General features: G+C 33.7%; 2 protein-coding genes across 3 annotated transcripts; one reads left to right on the top strand and one right to left on the bottom strand.

Moving 5' to 3' along the window:
- Positions 1-1,302: 1,302 nt before the first annotated feature.
- Positions 1,303-8,031, top strand: LOC111696541 (uncharacterized). 2 transcript variants are annotated; one of them, XM_023466170.1, is made up of 14 exons: positions 1,304-1,419; positions 1,708-2,207; positions 2,657-2,756; positions 3,367-3,471; positions 4,148-4,265; positions 4,476-4,532; positions 5,151-5,212; positions 5,614-5,708; positions 6,255-6,295; positions 6,369-6,430; positions 6,723-6,759; positions 7,379-7,470; positions 7,560-7,656; positions 7,948-8,031. In XM_023466170.1, the coding sequence occupies exons 1-14, from the start codon at positions 1,397-1,399 to the stop codon at positions 7,993-7,995; spliced, it is 1,437 nt and encodes a 478-aa protein (XP_023321938.1). In that variant the 5' UTR covers positions 1,304-1,396; the 3' UTR covers positions 7,996-8,031. The 2 variants fall into 2 exon arrangements, with proteins under 2 accessions (XP_023321937.1, XP_023321938.1); XM_023466169.1 differs by having other exon boundaries at positions 1,303-1,419; positions 7,560-7,996.
- Positions 8,032-8,105: 74 nt separating this feature from the next.
- LOC111696542 (ATP synthase subunit gamma, mitochondrial) lies at positions 8,106-16,692 on the bottom strand. Its single transcript, XM_023466171.1, has 11 exons — positions 16,565-16,692; positions 16,122-16,227; positions 15,187-15,279; positions 14,825-14,925; positions 13,310-13,400; positions 12,213-12,278; positions 11,205-11,266; positions 10,626-10,677; positions 10,116-10,226; positions 8,780-8,843; positions 8,106-8,355 (listed from the first exon to the last, which is right to left on the bottom strand). Exons 1-11 carry the CDS (start codon positions 16,597-16,599, stop codon positions 8,252-8,254), a joined length of 885 nt encoding a protein of 294 aa, XP_023321939.1. The 5' UTR covers positions 16,600-16,692; the 3' UTR covers positions 8,106-8,251.
- Between the last annotated feature and the right edge of the window lie 1,160 nt (positions 16,693-17,852).

The following is a 17,852-nucleotide window of genomic DNA, read 5'->3' as shown; positions in this document are numbered from 1 at the left end:
CAGGATGTATATAGTTGCAAGGAATCATGAATATTAGGAAACAGGAAGTATAAAGGTGCAAGGAATCATGAATATATGGAAACAGAAAGTTATAGTTGCAAGGAATCATGAATATTGGAAACAGAAAGTATATAATTGCAAGGAATCATGAATATAAGGAAACAGGATGTATATAGGTGCAAGGAATCATGAATATAAGGAAACAGAAAGTTCTAAAGTCACATTCTGTTTCTAACGGAGAAACTAAACCTTTACTTTTATATTTCTATAAATTTAACCAAGATCAAGAAGTTTAAAACTTGAGACCCCCCCCCTTCCCCTTCTAATTTCTAAATATAATATTCCTTGCTAATGTATATTGTATAGGAAACATTGTATGCAACTAAAATATCTTAGCTCAGGCCAAAGCCGGAAATACGAATACATTGGAGACAGGGTGACCCGTAAATATTCCGCACTAAACCAAAATAATTCTTCATTAAGAAAAAATACAAATTTTTGCCTTTTTATTATATAAATCATACAAAAATACTTGTATTACCCCCTCCCCTTATGCACTTATATGTACATCTGTAGTACACCCCCCCAACTTCTTAAACATATGAAAGATGATATGCAGGGGGAAGCAGGAAAAGTATACAGGGGGTGCAACGATAAAGTGTACAGGGGGAGGCAGGAACATTGTACAGGAGGTGCAACGATAAAGTGTACATGGGGAGGCAGGTAAAGTGTACAGGGGGTAGCCAGGGGGCAATATAATTCCCAAAAAAGCTGATTTTCTCGATCCCAAAATAATTTTTTGCCCCTAATTTTGAAAAAAANACAGGAGGTGCAACGATAAGGTGTACAAGGGGAAGCAAGAAAAGTGTACAGGGGGAAGTAGGAAAGTGTACAGGAGGTGCAACGATAAAGTGTACTGGGGAAGCAGGAACATTGTACAGGGGGTGCAGCGATAAAATGTACAAGGGGAAGTAGGAAAAGTGTACAGGAGGTGCAACGATAAAGTGTACAGGGGGAAGTAGGAAAAGTATGCAACTAGAATTAAAGGAATAAAAAATTGACAATCTTATTTGATAAATTTTTTTTCAAGCACTTAAGACACCTGAACCACAATTTTGTTTATTTACCCCCCCCCCCTCCAAAAAAAGAAAAAAAATCTTCCCCTCCCCCACATCAATGAAAGAAAAATATCATCTATAAAATCAACAAATTTGACCTTTGAGAAAAAAACCTTAATGTTTTACTAAGAAAGAAAATAATGTTTTTCTAAGGTAATTTTACTATAGTGAGGTAAAAGGTTAGTGAATTGTGTAGAAAAAACGCAATTAAAAACTCTTTTCAGAACATAAACCGTTGAGCAATGAAAAAGTTCAATGGTTGAACGTATCTTGCAGAGATGGGAGCCTTTTTCCTGAGAAGGCAAGATTATATTTTGTAATTTCATGTGACCCTCCAATTAAAGTAAAGCATACCCAATCATACGATATTCTTATTATTTTAGCTAAAAATTGAATACTGGGTAACTCAAAAGTGTACACCGGCATGGGGTGTACAGTTCACTGTAACATTAAAAAGCCTAAAACTATAAAAAAAGGATATCTATGTCATTGATGATCTTACAAATACCATCTACAGTCTCTTAAAGATTATAGATGAAAATGTAACGAACCCTGAACATCTTGGGATGACTAATTTTCTCTTTTTTAGGAGATTTCTGAAGAGAATTGGAGTGCTTGGAGTTTTATCCCTAGCAGCTTATCTCCTAATTGTTGTATTTAACAGACCTTCATCAGAGAAACAAAATTTAACCTCACCAAGTGATCCTGAATCTCCTGAAAGTCAAAACTCACAATCACACAAAATTGATGCAAAAAAGAAAGATGAGAACAAGGAAACATCCAAGGTTGATAAAAAACATTTGCACACCAAGAGTGAGAAAACAATTGAACCTTCCAGTGATAAAACACATTTAAGTTTTACACCAAAAACTGCCAAGGTTCTTGATCCTCCACATTCGAGTGAAAATCTGGAATCTGTAGTGACCAACACAAATATATATAGTTCAGAACCAGATATTACAGAAGGGAGCAAGATGCCTGAGAAGCTTGAAAACTCCTTAGAGAACACGGAGACAAAGAATGGACCGAAGAGACCAAAACCAAATAAAGAACTGATCAAATCAAGAATTTCTGAAGATGCAATTTTAGGAAAAATTACAAATATTTTACAACTATTGTTTTCGAATTTTCATAAAAGAACACAAAAGTGTAGAATATTATTTTAATAGAGTTGTAAAATATTTCCCACTTCTAAAAACACTCTGAGATTCTTGAAGTGCCAGGGTGCGTGCAGGACAAAGTACGTTGCACATCATGCACAACAGCACTTGTGTTGGTAGGTGGTAAGTGTAGGGAAAATTAAAAATATTAATAAGCTTAATTGGGGAATATTCCATTCATGTTTCATAAAGAACATCAAAATGCCAAATGTATAATCAAACTTGTTCAATAGGTCGTGAAACCAGATTAATGAATATCTGACATTGTAAGTTTAAGAAAATCTATCCTGATAAGATGGCTAAATGCCAACAAGCGTCCATAATTCTGAAAAGTAAAATGAAATTGCGCTCAATTTATTTTTGTAATCCTGCGGATAGACAAAATGAAGATGAACCTGATAAGAGAGACTGACAAGGAGAACCTGGAAGATCTTGTTAAACCTGAAATTATTCTGAAAGAGGCTATTGGACCAGTCAGGTAAACAGAACACAATCTTATAAATATATATATCTACTCATCCTAGCACCAGTCAGAGGAAAGCTGAGAAGGTTTAGAGCTACTAGTTACAAAGTACATGCTCTCATCTGACTGATGCTACGATGAGGAACACAAATCACAGGAATGTTGTGATTCCTGATTAAAGGGACTGTAAGGCATAATTTCAAGTAAATATTCATTAAATAAAAAATAGAGTAGCATGCCTAATTCACAAGAATACCCTTAGAAGCTTTGTCTCATCAAGATTGTATTAAGGACAGTCCCTTTTTAATAATTATAGAATTAACCCCCATTATACCTCTAAATGTGTCAACCATGTTATTTAATTCGAAAATCCTGTACTTTCTATGGTAATTTCTCAGAACACTGTAATAATTTTGATCTCCTCACTATAAAATGGTCTATTCAAGTCATCAGATTTTAAACACTCTGTTGACAATTAGAAAGCCCAAAGTTAAGACTGTTCCCCCAGCTCATCCCCGATCCTAAGATAGGATTAAGTCAGGTCACCGACATCAAGCGTCTTGTAATGTCAATTATGTCTTTGTATTTGAAACCACTAGGGATGCTAATGAATGATGATTTTCAGATATCTGACAGACAAAAAGGCTCCAGTTTTAATTGGAGCCAAACTTATTGTCATTGCTCGAGAGAAATCTGGGTTTCCTGTTCTACAGCAGTTTCTTAACTCAAGGCACTGAAAAGTTTAAAAAACTCCAATCCCAACCTTGTCCAGTAGGGTTATTTAATCCCAACCTTGTCCAGTAGATTTATTTAATCCCAACCTTGTCCAGTAGGGTTATTTAATCCCAACCTTGTCCAGTAGATTTATTTAATCCCAACCTTGTCCAGTAGGTTTATTTAATCCCAACCTTGTCCATTTGCAAATTCTTTTGCAGATTCTAAAAGTAGAGCACAAGAGCTTTCTAATGATGTATCATTTGTCATATTTGGACATAAAACATGGGATTTAGAGGGGGGGTCAAATTGACCCCCCCCCCCACCATATCCTGGTTTTCAAGTACCCCAGCAGGGATAGGGTTAAATAAAAATATGAAATATGGTGAGGATACCTTTCAAGATATCGGCTTTTAGGAAAACTATCCTTATCAAAATGTATTTTCTTGCTTAAATGAATGCTAGTTGTTAAAAAAGTGTATTCCACATGATCAAACATACATATTATAAAGCATAAATATTTCCTTGCTTTCCAAGATCAAAAATCAGTTAATTAAGTAATGGAGTTGGCACTTGCCACAATTACAAAAAACACGCAAAATGCTTTAACAAAAAAACTTTTAAAAATATGAACTCAAGTATTGTAGAACTTCTAACAAAATTGTGAACCCTTCTACTTTTCAACGGTATAGAAATGATTTCTTTGAACACGGAGAGCCCCCTTCTATTACTAATCCTCAAGAAACAAATCTAAATTTACATATTGTTCCAAATCTGCTAAATTGTGTTCTAGACCCAGAATTACTTAAGGTGAGATTGTTTTATGTTCAAATTCTTGTATCTTTCCTCCAAATAAAATCGGTGTGGTTGTATCAATGTTTTTTGTTGTCGTTTTTTAAGATTGATGAAAATTTGGAAAATCCGCCAAATTTGAATAGTTATTTTCTTAAAATCTTCAAAAATGAAAGGCTTCCTGAGGGCAGATTATAATTTAAATAATAAAAACCTCTAAAATTTTAGGATTACGACACTAGGATCTTGACTGGGTTTGGTAGGACTCCATATTTTCAAGAACAGGAATCCTTTTCATAAATAACAATTTAGAACAAATCCTAGAAACATTGGTGAATAATTGAACAGTTGAATTTGAAGGAAGGAATAATCAAATGAAAAGACTAGTTTTTAAATAAATAAATAAAATAACTTTAATATTTGCATCTACTATCACCTAATTATTCATAAAATAAATTTGTAAGAAAAATATCAATAACTTTTCAAATAACTGAATGAGTAAATAAAAAAATAAATAAAAAATTAATTATATAATAAATAAAAATAAATAAGTAAATAAATACATAATTGATTGATTGATAGTAGAAAGAAACAAATGAATAAATAAAAAATTTGTGTATAAATAAATAGATGAATGAATGATTGATAGTGTTAAAAATGAATTTATAGAAGGATGAAAGGATGAATAAATGACTGAATGATTGATGGTAAAAATAAAAAAATGAAAATAAAGAGAAGAACTTATAAATTAATAAATAAAGAAAAAGATTAATGAATAATTGATTGTATAAATAAACAGTTTAATAAATACAGAGATGAATGTATAAATTAGTAAATAGACAAATGATAAATAAAGAAATAAATGAATGAATGAATAAAGTTATAAATGAAGTATGATTAAAGTGTCTCCTGGATAGTTCAAGTATATGCTCTGATCCAATATCTTATGAGAAATCATGTAGAAGGTAGGATTTATTCATTGGTTAAAGGGACTTACCGCGTAATTTATAGAACAGCATGTAGGATTCAAAATGGTTCTCTTCAAGATTTATTAGATCAAGAATGAATGAGATACTTTGTTTATGACTGGCAATAAAAATGACAGTAACCTAAAATGGGTATGATTTTTTTCAAAATTACCCTCCCACTACCTCTTAAAAATAAACTTAAAAATAACCTTCAGATTTAATAAAGACACAAAATTAGTTGAAAAACTAATTGTTCGAAAAATTAAGTATAAAATTACATTTTCTTGGAGCTTCGCACATTCAGCTTTCTTATAAATGCTACCTTTTATCATTTATTTTTTGGATTTGAAATGGAAAATTAATAAAAATGCCAATGACTTACTGCTTAATACTTATAGATATGGAAACCAGATTCTACGGAGTAAGGAGATGTCTCTGGAACTACTGGAGAAACTTCTAGAAGAAAATCAAGATGTAAAAGCAGTATTCATAGGAAAAGTCAAATCTATAAATTTTTCTCTATAAAGGGGTCTTACGAAAGAGAGGTGGGCCAAGCTGATTACCGAAATATATATGGGCCAGCTGATTACCGAAATAGATGGACCAGCTTATTACAGAAACAGATGGGCCAGCTGATTACCGAAATAGATGGGCCAGCTGATTTCCGAAATAAATGGTCCAGCTGATTACCAGAAATAGATGGGCCAGCTGATTATCGAAATAGATGGGCCAGCTGATTACCGAAATAGATGGGCCAGCTGATTACCAGAAATAGATGAGCCGCTGATTACCGAAATAGATGGACCAGCTGATTACCAGAAATAGATTGGCCAGCTGATAACCAGAAATAGATGAGTCAGCTGATTACCGAAATCTTCGACTAATTGCCTTCTTTTTTTCTATTGTGAAAAGTCGCCAATTAAGGATAATTATTTCTGTAACTAATTCACTTCTTAAATGTGCTCCAAACATTTAGACAAAAATCAGTTATAATATAAGATTCCCAGATATTAAGATTAAATTGACTTTAATTGATGAGTGCGGGACCCCAGAGCTACACTCAGAGATAAACAACAGAAGGTAAAATATCAAATAATAATAATATTAATTATTAAATAATCAAGTTTTATGAAGAAAACTCATTTTTTATCAGGAAGTTCACGAGATATGCAGCAGAGTACTAGCAGACCTTAAATATTCAGCAGAACTCGAGGGGTCAGCCATTTTAAAATTATTAAGCAATTTTTATTCATTTCAGCCATTTTGGTTTATTGTCCGCCATTTTCTATTTTTCAGACCTTTATATGAATAACGTTCTTTCCTTGTATAATATATGTAATAAAATGCAATTACATGTAATTTTCATCATTTGTTCCTGTTTTTGACGGTTATAGCCTAGATTTTTCATTTTACAATCTGAGGGGGGGGGGATTTAAAGCTAGGGGAGGGGGTATGTTACCCTACTGTGAAATTCATTTAACATCAAATTAAACTTATTTTTTTTTAGAAAATTCCCCGGGCAATTTGTAGCAAAAAGATTTGAGGTATAGTTATCTTCTTTATTTTAAAGTACATACATTACCTCATGCCATTATTTGTAGCTTGATCTTTAAAGTTTGTCAATATCTTAAGTTTTTGCCATTTCTATCTAATTTTCTAGCTCTTCCCTGCTGTATATTTGAATATTAATTATCTTAATCTGTATAATTGAAAAAGCTTATCAGGTTAATACTTATCGCATAGCAGCTAAACCTCTTTTTTCAATTGATATTAAGATTTAGCTTCATTGACGAAGTAAATTTTGGACCATTTTAAGTTTTTTTCACAAAAAAGGGTTGGCCAGCTTAGATTAATCATATTAAAAGCTTTGCCAAGTTCGATTATATTCCGAGTATGATGTTAATTTAGTAAATTTAAGTTTTCTAGGGTTTTGGTCAGCTTACATGGTTTCCAAGGTTTTCCAACTTAGATTGCTTACTAAAGATTTTGGCCAACTTGCATTATTCCTTAGTTTCACCTTGAGCCATTTACAATCTATAATTTGGCCAGTTATAATTTTCTAAATTTTGACCGGTGTTTATCGAATCCGGCCCTAGTAAGCACGCATTTATCTCGCAAGGTTGGCCAACTTAAAGAAATTTTCTAACTATAATTGTATTCAAGGTTTTAGCGAGGTATCCTAGAAATGAAACCTTGAAGCTGTTGGGATCTCTAAACCTAGAAACTGCTATTGACCTAGACCTTTACATAGAAAGGTAGTTTCAATTAAAATTTAATTTTAACAAATTGTGAAGAGGAAACAAGAATTGTTCAGTTTAAACCAGTGTCCATGTTTACTATTTAGTATAGAGGGATGGAGTCCTGAGAAAAACCCTGTATCAAAGATAAACAGCTGGAAACAGAAACTAAATATTCAACAAATAAAAACAATCGAATCTCAGGAATATCAATCAGAACTATACCGGCAAGTTAAAAACCTGAACATTAAACATGTTCAGGTTTTTTTAATTAACTTTTTATGATTTACAAAATGTTCAAATTAATTCCACAATTCGACTCCTATCCTAAAGAAATCACGAACACTGAACAGTTAAGTAAAATCGCGCGTTATCAAGGTTCATTATTTCCATGGATAGGTCACATCTTTGATGGTTAACGTTACAGAACGGAAGGGTTAATTATTGATAAAGAAAGATCGAGCTTACGGAATATTTGATTAATATTGATCTTAGTGTTTGGACACGCTTAGTCGGCTTGAATACCCGATCCTAGCGATTTAAGAAAAAAGTATAAATCTGTTCTTAGTTTTTAACCTTTATTTTCTGTTTTAAGAGATATCAGACCATTTTATTGTATCTAAAAAATCTGAAATAAAGAAGATAAAAAAGCACAATTTTAAATAATTGTTTTTCATTCATTACTTTCAGCTATTAGACGTTTAAATTATATTTCTGGTGGCCCGAAGATTTCAGCTGTTTCGGGCAAAAAAGGATGTCATCTGATGCCCGAAACCAAGATGGGTCTTGAAAAACAGGCTTAGTCGAGAGCAGCAGCTCCGGAAATGATCTCAATTAGTTCTCCGGTGATGACGGCCTGTCTGGTTCTGTTGAAGGTAGTCTGCAGTTTGTCAATCATCTCACCTAGACACAATCAATCAATCAATCAATCAATCAATCAATCAATCAATCAATCAATCAACCAACCAACTTGACGGAAGGGTACCACCAGGAGTGGAGCCTGTCGCCTAATTTGACTCAACACGGGATATCTCACCAAGCCCGGACACCAGTAGGATTGACAGAGAGATAGCTCTTTAATTTGGTGGGTGGTGGTGCATGGCCGTTCTTAATCAAATAAGATATTACATAATATATATCCTACATTTCAGAAATTATATAGAAAACGAAGCTTACTTTTGGTGACAATAAGAAAAGTAAATTGACCAAAAAATAAGAAATAATCATTATGGAAAGCACATTTAAAGTATCAGCCCAAAATAGTGGTGGGGGGGGGGGGGAGGGGGTAGCGTTGTGAGAAATATTAAATAATAATCTTGATTTGTACCAGCGTTCTTGGTTGAGTTGTCCATAGCAGTCATCCTAGAGCTCTGTTCACTGCAAGCTCCCTCCTAGAAAAACATATGTGACAATATTAATATTTATAAATACTAAAATTTCAAGGCGCTTCGCGCCCTTCTTTCTAGGCTTTTAGGGCACTTCGCGCCCATCTTTTATTTCAACTTTTAATTGTGGCTTTATCTCTGAGCATCTTCTCTTTGTACAGTATAAAACAAAAACAAAAAAATTTGCAGATTTTATAATATTTTTTCGCGCATTTTCAAAATTTTTCAAAAAAAAAAACTTTTAAACACAAATTTTTAAAATTTTGATCATTCATAAACCTTCCCTGGGGTCACGTGAGGTCCCACAAAAAATTTGGGCCCGATCGGTTCAGCCGTTTTGACGTTTATTGGATACAAACAAACAGACAAGCCAAATTTATATATAGACTAGCCTTAGAGGGCGCTTCGCGCCCATCTTCTAAATTAATTGTGAACATGTTCTCTTTGTGTACATCGTAAAACAAAACAAAAATAATTCGCGGATTTTCACAAAAAATTTCGTGGATTTTCAAAATTTTAAAAAATTTAATGAAGATCGAATTTTGATGGAGACAAATATTTGAAATTTTGAACATTCATAAACCTTCCCTGGGGTCCCTAGATGTCCCACAAAAAATGTAGGCCCGATCGGTTCAGCCGTTTTGACGTTTATTGGATACAAACAAACAGACAGACAAGCCAAATTTATATATAGACAACCAGAGGTCGAAACTTGAAAATCTCTAGATCAAGTTTTGATCTCAATCTTTTGCAGAACATACAGATTAATTTCGAGATCTCGTAGTTACCATACCCTGCAGGGAAAACAAACTTTAAATTTAAACGCGCCCACCTCTAATATTGAGACTAATGGATCAAAATTAAAGACACTCCCCCGAAGAGTTCCGACCTCGATCAAAGTTATAAATACATTTTTACAGTAGGGTTGGGATTTATATACAATCGATCTTACATTCTTCAAAAAGGGTTTCAAACATGAGTTAAAAAGTGAAGAAACTTCAAATCAATTTTAAAGCCAACCCCTGTCCCTTCTCTGCCGGAATATACATAAATATAGGTTAACTTTTACCTATGGTATAAATATACTTCCCCAGTACTCGTGGTTAGTTTTAATGACTTGAATTCTATTTGTGGCAAATTTGTATCTATGTTTTTCAGCGTCGTTTTTTCGGCTGTAATGAATGTAAAATAAGAACTGATAAACCCCTACCCTGGGATTGAGAATGAGAAAATGGGGTTCGAATTTAATGGGGGAGAGATGCTCGATGATTTCTTTACCTTCATTACGTAGTAGAAAAGAGAAGCAAGGCTGTACTCAATGTAGGATTGAAGAACATCAGAATCAATGGAATCGTACAGAGTAATCTTTGCACTGTTTGCAACGGAGTCCTTCACAATACCAAAATAAAACACTATTTAAAGAGACTGTGTCGTTTTATATTTACGAGATCCTCCATGCATGCCCGTTTTACAAGGGTACCCTTTAAACATTTTTCTGATCAATAATGTGGAAGACATCATCATGTTACTGCAGGTGGCTTAAAAGTGATTTTATCACAACTTTCTCAATTTTTCCTGAAGCAAGAAATCTGCTAGTTTTTTTGGTTCAGATAGTATAATTGAAAATGACCATTTTTCAATTCTTGTCAGATTAACATTTCTAGGTCACTGTTGTTAGTCACTTGTTCAGACAAAAACAAGATTAAGTTAAATATTAAAACTAGGAGTTCAATAAATTATTTTGTTGCGTTTTTTAAAATTTTTTTTGTTTTTGTTTATTTGTAGTTCCTGGGAGAAAATGGGGATTTCAGTGGTGGTGTAGGAGACAACAGAGTTGTATCTAAACAAATAGAAATTAATATATTCTTCAATGTTTTTCTTACAACTGTGTTTCATAGAGCTCTAATCTTCAGTTAGACCTGGAGTTTAATTTTACCGCACTAATAAAAAGAAGAAGAAAAATTGTGCAACACTTTTTTTTTTTAATTGAAACATCAAACAAAATAAATGATTATGCTATTATCCCTTTCTCAAAATGTTTTATATTTCTTAATTTTTCTTAATTAACAATGTCAAACTTTGTGAAAATATCAGGTTTAAAATATTTTACAGAAACTCAAGTTCTTGTCTTCTTTTTGAAACTTTTTTCTTTTACTTTTTTAGAAAATAATTAAGTAAATAGATATGTAGTTGATCAAAAATTCAAAAACTATACACCATCGTTTACGAAACGAATAATTAGTTTTTAAATTTTGCAAGACGCTCGTTTCGTTTCTAGTTTATATTTGTCGTTCAACAAGTTTTTTTCAGGTAGTTGAAAAGGAATGAAAAATAATTGATGGTCGGTATCTAACACAGTTCTTTCACCTGTTATAGAACATCTTGCCACTGTCAAACTCAAATCCAGAGCTAAGAACAGCGTTAGCGACCTAAAAATTAGACAATATATAAACATAGACCTAACAATTAAATAAAATATTTTTTTTAATGAAATAAAGACTTAAGAGTGTAAAGGGTAGAAAATAAAACTATATTAACTAATCTATATTTTCTAAACTTTCTTCACAGAAAAAGCAGATAATTTTTTTAAACATGGGGGGGGGTATAAAAACCAAATATTTACTTAAAAAGAGTTCCTGTTAATAATTAATTTATCTTTAATATTTTGTATATGTTTAATTTAAAGGAATAGACTAATGTTAAGACTTAAGGAAAATATTGTAGGCCAAGCAAAGAACCGTAAATATAGAAATTCATGCAAAATAGAATAGAACAGCATTTGGAAAAATATCCCCCTCCCCCCCCCCCTTCCCGAGCAATGGGGATGGAATAACAAATTTGACATCAACCCTCTCCTCCAGCCTCTGGATAGTAATTAACCAAATCTCATTTATTCCCTCTTTCACCGCCTTATGCTGACCATTGACCAACATTACCGACCTATGATTCCCCCAACAGAGTGAGGATAAGATACTTAATGTCCCTTGGGACAGTTATGTAAAATAACAACCCGCTCTGTTAAGATTTCAGGAAAAAAACTCGCGCATTTTCATCTCTTAAGAATATAAAATTGTGTACAACTATTTTTTTTCGGGAAATTAAAACTTTTGCTTAACTTCCCTATTCAGAAGTTGTAAATAATTTTAATAAGGAATCATAAGATGAAATCTGAAAAAGCCCCCCCATAAACGGCTCCAGGCGCAGGAAGCACCGTCCCGCCCCTGCTCTAACTGGACCTTTACTCCATTGTCATGGGATAAAAAGGAGATACATTAATACAATTCAATTTTATTATTGAAGGAGAATTTTGCTTTGTAAATAGAAAATATATTTCTGAACTTGAGGGAACGAAAAAAGGTAATAAAAGAATTTCACCTTGCTAGCATCTCCGAACTGAGGTGGGAGTCTGCCGATCTCGGATCCGACCATCAAAATATTCTCCTAAAATATTCTAGTCACGTCAGGAATAATTTTATCGCCGTTGAAATTGGCGAAATATAAAGGAAAACGTGTCTTCTGCTGACACAAGGGTTGATCTAGAGATTTTGAGGCAGGTGTAATACCGAGCTAGGAGTTAACATATTGTTGAGTGGTGTTTAGAGGGATTGGGAAACCATTGAGAAATAAGAATGGAGACCAGTTGAAAATGTGCCCATGGTGTGAGGGTCAGACTTAATATTACTTGATATGGTTATCAGAACAAGTCTGGAAATCCGAAATCAGTGTATTTCAGACAAATATTTCTTTTTGAACTGAAGTACCGTCTGCATAGAATATATAATCATATTGTAGGGCGGGGAGGGTCGATTCCATCTCCATTATATTTAATGCTTCTTGAATGTAACAAAATTGTATGAATAAATGTTTAAGTGAAGGGACTAAAAGGAGGAAATGGAACAGGTTGGATAAGCAGGGACTAGGTGGTAAATGCAACGATCGGAACAATACTTACTAATAATGCAATAATGCGAGAATTAAGAATTTTCGTTTAAAAAATACAATTTGTAAGCAATGATATTCGTCTTATAACGATATACAAGGTGTCCCACGAAACATGACAGTTGAACAATTTAGAATGTCGTCTTCCAAATACTGGTTTAGATTGGAAGACTTTTTGCAGTTCAGTTCGGTAGAAAAATCTTTTACTCCAATATATCTTAATCTGGGATCGATTTTACTATAATAAAACTGCCATTTAATGTTTATTATTATTTTCTTTGGTATCAAACAACTTAAAAAATTATGGAAGAAGACATTTATAAAATATTCAGCAACTGTCATGTTTCGGGGGACACCCTGTATTTAAAGGCGCTGAAAACTTCCTATTTTAAATAAACGCATCGATATAAAACCATGTTATAAATCAGACAACGATACCCGTAAAGATCATTAAACATGACGAATTATTAATTTTAAATGAGATTTAAGTAATTTTCAATTAAACAGTTAACCATTAAGAATCTGAATATTACCGGGAAGAATTTCTGGAAGAAACCTCTGGACTTATCTCCGACACAGATAACCTTCACGTTCTCCAGGCTAGCCTTCTCATTCAATTCATTCCTTAATATTGAATATACAGTCGAAACTAGATATCCTTCACGTTCTCCAGGCTAACCTTCTCATTCAACTCATTCCTTAATATTGGATATACAGTCTAAACTAGATAACCTTCACGTTCTCCAGGCTAGCCTTCTCATTCAATTCATTCCTTAATATTGGATATACAGTCTAAACTAGATATCCTTCACGTTCTCCAGGCTAGCCTTCTCATTCAACTCATTCCTTAATATTGAATATACAGTCTAAACTAGATATCCTTCACGTTCTCCAGGCTAACCTTCTCATTCAGTTCATTCCTTAATATTGGATATACAGTCTAAACTAGATAACCTTCACGTTCACCAGGCTAGCCTTCTCATTCATATCATTCCTTAATATTGGATTTACAGTCTAAACTAGATAACCTTCACGTTCTCCAGGCCAGCCTTCTCATTCATATCATTCCTTAATATTGGATAAACAGTCTAAACTAGATATCCTTCACGTTCTCCAGGCTAACCTTCTCATTCAATTCATTCCTTAATATTGGATATACAGTCTAAACTAGATATCCTTCACGTTCTCCAGGCTAGCCTTCTCAAGTTCTCATTCAAATCATTCCTTAACAAGTCCAGTGGTAAGCACTTTTATCGAAACAGTGTCGGTTACTTAATGGCGATATAACACAATTTCAAACCTGATAGTCTTTTGTCACCGCCACAAATTTGTAAGTCATTTTAGTACAAGATACTGCATTGAAATATATGTCAGCTTCTGTATTGTATCACAATTTCAGTACAAGATACTGTATTGAAATATATGTCAGCCTCTGTATTGTATCACAATTTCAGTACAAGATACTGTGTTGAAATTTATGTCTGCTTCTGTATTGTATCACAATTTCAGTACAAGATACTGTATTGAAATTTATGCCTGCTTCTGCATCACGTTTCATTAAAGGATTTGTTATGTATAATCATTTCTATTTTGATACGGATAATGAATCCGCCCTGTAATTAAATTGATCCAGATCCGGGTCATGAACATTTCCTTTAACTCCGATTTTTTTAACAGATTGAAAATTTGTTTCTTACTTTTTTCGCTACTTTTTTCGCTTCTTTTTGTGCTGCTGAAACATTCAAAGATTATGAAGTTTTAATAAGCGCTCGTTAGTGAACAATTAAGACTTGTGTTTTGAGAGCAAAAACTAAAATTATACCAGGTTTTAAATGGTATTTAGCCAGGGAATAAGAATTTCCGCCCCCTGTATTCGGTTCCGCGGATCCGAATCCCGGAAGCCAAAATATTGCAGATCCAAATATCCGAATCCTAAGCCCTAACCCTAATACATTTGTAGTAAAATTTCGGAGATACAACAAAACAGAAACTCCCGTTGAGTTATGTTAAGGGTACGGATTTGAATGAGGAGTGGGGTGTCGGTTTACCTGATAGCTTTGTTGATGCTGGAATGAACGGCTCCGGCGAGACCTCTGTCACTGGTCATAGCAACATATAGTTCCTTGGGGGCCTCCTTATTAGTAGAAACCTAAACAAGCAAGATTAAAGCAAAAAATGGAACAAAATTTCTTTGTTGGGGTTCATATTAAAATCAAAAAGAAAAATTCCCGGGGATATGATTTTTAATGATCTGGAAAAAGTGCAGATTGGATCACATGGCTAGTTATTGCACCTTTTTTCAAACCCCAGCCCTAAAATTAAACATATCACCAATATTGCGAGTAAACACAAATTAAAAAAGATAGCTAACATGTTTCTCTGTTCATGACAAAATACTAAATTATTTAACCTCAGCGTGATCGTAAAAGGACTTGGCAGCACTTCCCAGAGGTCTGGCAGCCCTCAGATCTCTCTCAGCACGGGCGAATTTGGCAGCTGACACCTTAAATATATACATTTACAAGGGCTGACAGTGACAGCTTAAAAGTGACTTACAATCGCACCTTGACATTCATTTATTAGTGGCTGACAGTGACAGCGAAGATATAGTGGTTTACGACACCTTATATTTACATTTAGAGTGACTTACAGTGGCAACTTACCATACATTTATTAGTGGCTGACAATGACGGAATAAAATTACATTTCTAATGGCTGACAGGGACAACTTAAACATTGCACCCTTGAACATAACATACAACTAGACACCTTTTAACATACTTTGTCTTCCAGGTTCACATTAAAAAAGTACATTTGTCAGTGACTTGACACCTTAATAACACCCCGCATACGTAATAAATTGTTTAACACCTTAGAGCATACATTTAAAGGACCGATACAATTAGTACACAATTTTTACTAGCTAACACTTTTTACTACATATAATTACTTTGAGATATTTACGGGCACCTGTTATAACTGGCAAACACCTTTAACGCACACTTATACGCTTACTGTTATTTATTTATAAAATTTTATTAGGTAAACGACTTTAACAAACCTTATTTTACTGGAGGAAAACTCCTTTTTTATTGGTGACGGGCAAACTCAATGGCAGGCAATAAATTTGTCGCTGGACACGATTACTGAAGCAAAATTTTTCAAACCCCTTTACATATCAAGAATAATTAAACTTGCCATTTATTCTTATGTAGGATGCAAGTCAAGTGATTCAAAAAAAACTTGCTTTCCCGAATCGTGAACACTAAAAATTCATTATCAAAAAAGATAATTTTTCCTGTGTCGCAGTAAGGAACACACCAACTTAAGATTTAAAATATTTACCATCTTCATGGACTGGGTGATTTTCTGGATATTCCTGACAGACTTGAGACGCATACCGATGATCTTCAAGTTTGCCATCCCGCGCTGTTGCTGACATTGCGCGTTCCTTAACAAAAATTGTTAAGGGCGCGATATTTAGGAAGTGGTAATATTACGATAGGATGGGGTTGAAGGAGAGAAAAGGAAATAAAGATATCAAACAGCTAAATTTTACATACATACTTTGAACCAAAACATCAGAAATTCCCCATCAAGGTGAATATCGCCCTATACACCTTTGACTAGCATTATAAGGAAAAACTCATTTCTCATATATAGTTTACTTACTGCAAATCTAATTCATGGACATAATAATAGCTTTCCAGGATAAACATTATTAAATTAAAATAATCAATGTGATAAAAGCGAAACTGCAAAAATAATGGCGCTTGAAAGATACTTACAGGACGGGGACCAATTGTTTCGTCTGGGAGAACATTTTTAAATACTGTATCCCCTCCTCGTAAGCTGGAAACTTGAAGGATCCAAAAAAATGGTCTGTGTAGCAGAGAAATGGCCGAATTGGATCAGCTGACGCAAGTGTACACTTTTCAGACATTTGCCAAGGATATTTCAGCTTCCAGTTCAGGTTTGGATCACCGACATTTTAGTAAAAATAATTTTTAAAAATCTTAAAACCAATGCTTGGAAACAGAAAAAATGTTAAATAATGGAAAAGCTTTAATTATTTTGTAATTTTAGTTTATCAATGCGGGGTTCGCAATCTTAAATCAATTAGATCCGATTTGAATAATTCTATTTCCGGTCAAAATAATTTCTCTCAAAATAATGTTAAAGTTGTCTCAGAATAAATGCATATTATTGCAGATAAATGTCAACTATGTCATCCCAAATAAATTTGTGTTGCTCAAATGTAATTTTTATTGTGTTTATATATTTTAATGTCGTCTCTGTTCAAAAACAATTAAGATTAAGGTTTGGACTAGAAGTGATGCTATTAAAGGTTCTCGGCATTTATTATTATTGTTTAATTACTTCAGTTTAGTGAGCGTCTCTAGACTCTGTGCTTTGTTTGGTGAAAGTTAAATTGTTGTTATTTGTCCGTCTTTAGATGAAAAGTCCTGTTATTTATTTAGGGTAGGTTGGTTCAAGCGTAGGGTAGATGATCCTACCAACCAGGATTAGTTAAGAGTGCTATTAGGGGACTCTTGACCCGGCCCTTAGTTTGTCAATCAATCGATCTCCTAACGGTACATAAATTAAATTATAAATTCCCGCCCTTTGGTTTCCCTCTTTGTATTTATCTTGCTACCTATCCTCAGCGCTCGGCCTTGAGATGTTGAACAGTGCAAGGGTTTATTTCTATGAAAAAGGTTACAATATGTTTATCCGTCCTCGGCCGTCCCAGGTGTATGATTTTAAATGATTAGAAGCCTTCGTAAGATTACAGATGTGGCACTGGGAATTCTGTGCCGGGATCCTAAAACAGTTCTCTAGGATATGACCATCTTTCTTAATTTGTCATTTAACACCTTCACCCGAAACATTAATTAGCTGTACGTGATTACATTTGCTACATCCTGGTTTGATATTTCTATTTTCTGGTAAACATAACTTACAGAAATTAAATATATATATTTTCGCGATATTTTCATTACCTCCCCCCCCCCCCCGTGCTATCCAACTTTTATACGGCTCCCTCTTCCATCCAATCGGTTTATACTAGATAAT

The sequence above is a fragment of the Eurytemora carolleeae genome, unplaced genomic scaffold (assembly GCF_000591075.1).
Source record: "Eurytemora carolleeae unplaced genomic scaffold, Eaff_2.0 scaffold159, whole genome shotgun sequence".
In the NCBI taxonomy this organism is placed as follows: Eukaryota; Metazoa; Arthropoda; class Copepoda; order Calanoida; family Temoridae; genus Eurytemora; species Eurytemora carolleeae.
Note: the sequence above shows the minus strand (reverse complement) of the source record. Positions and strands in the feature narration are given on the sequence as shown.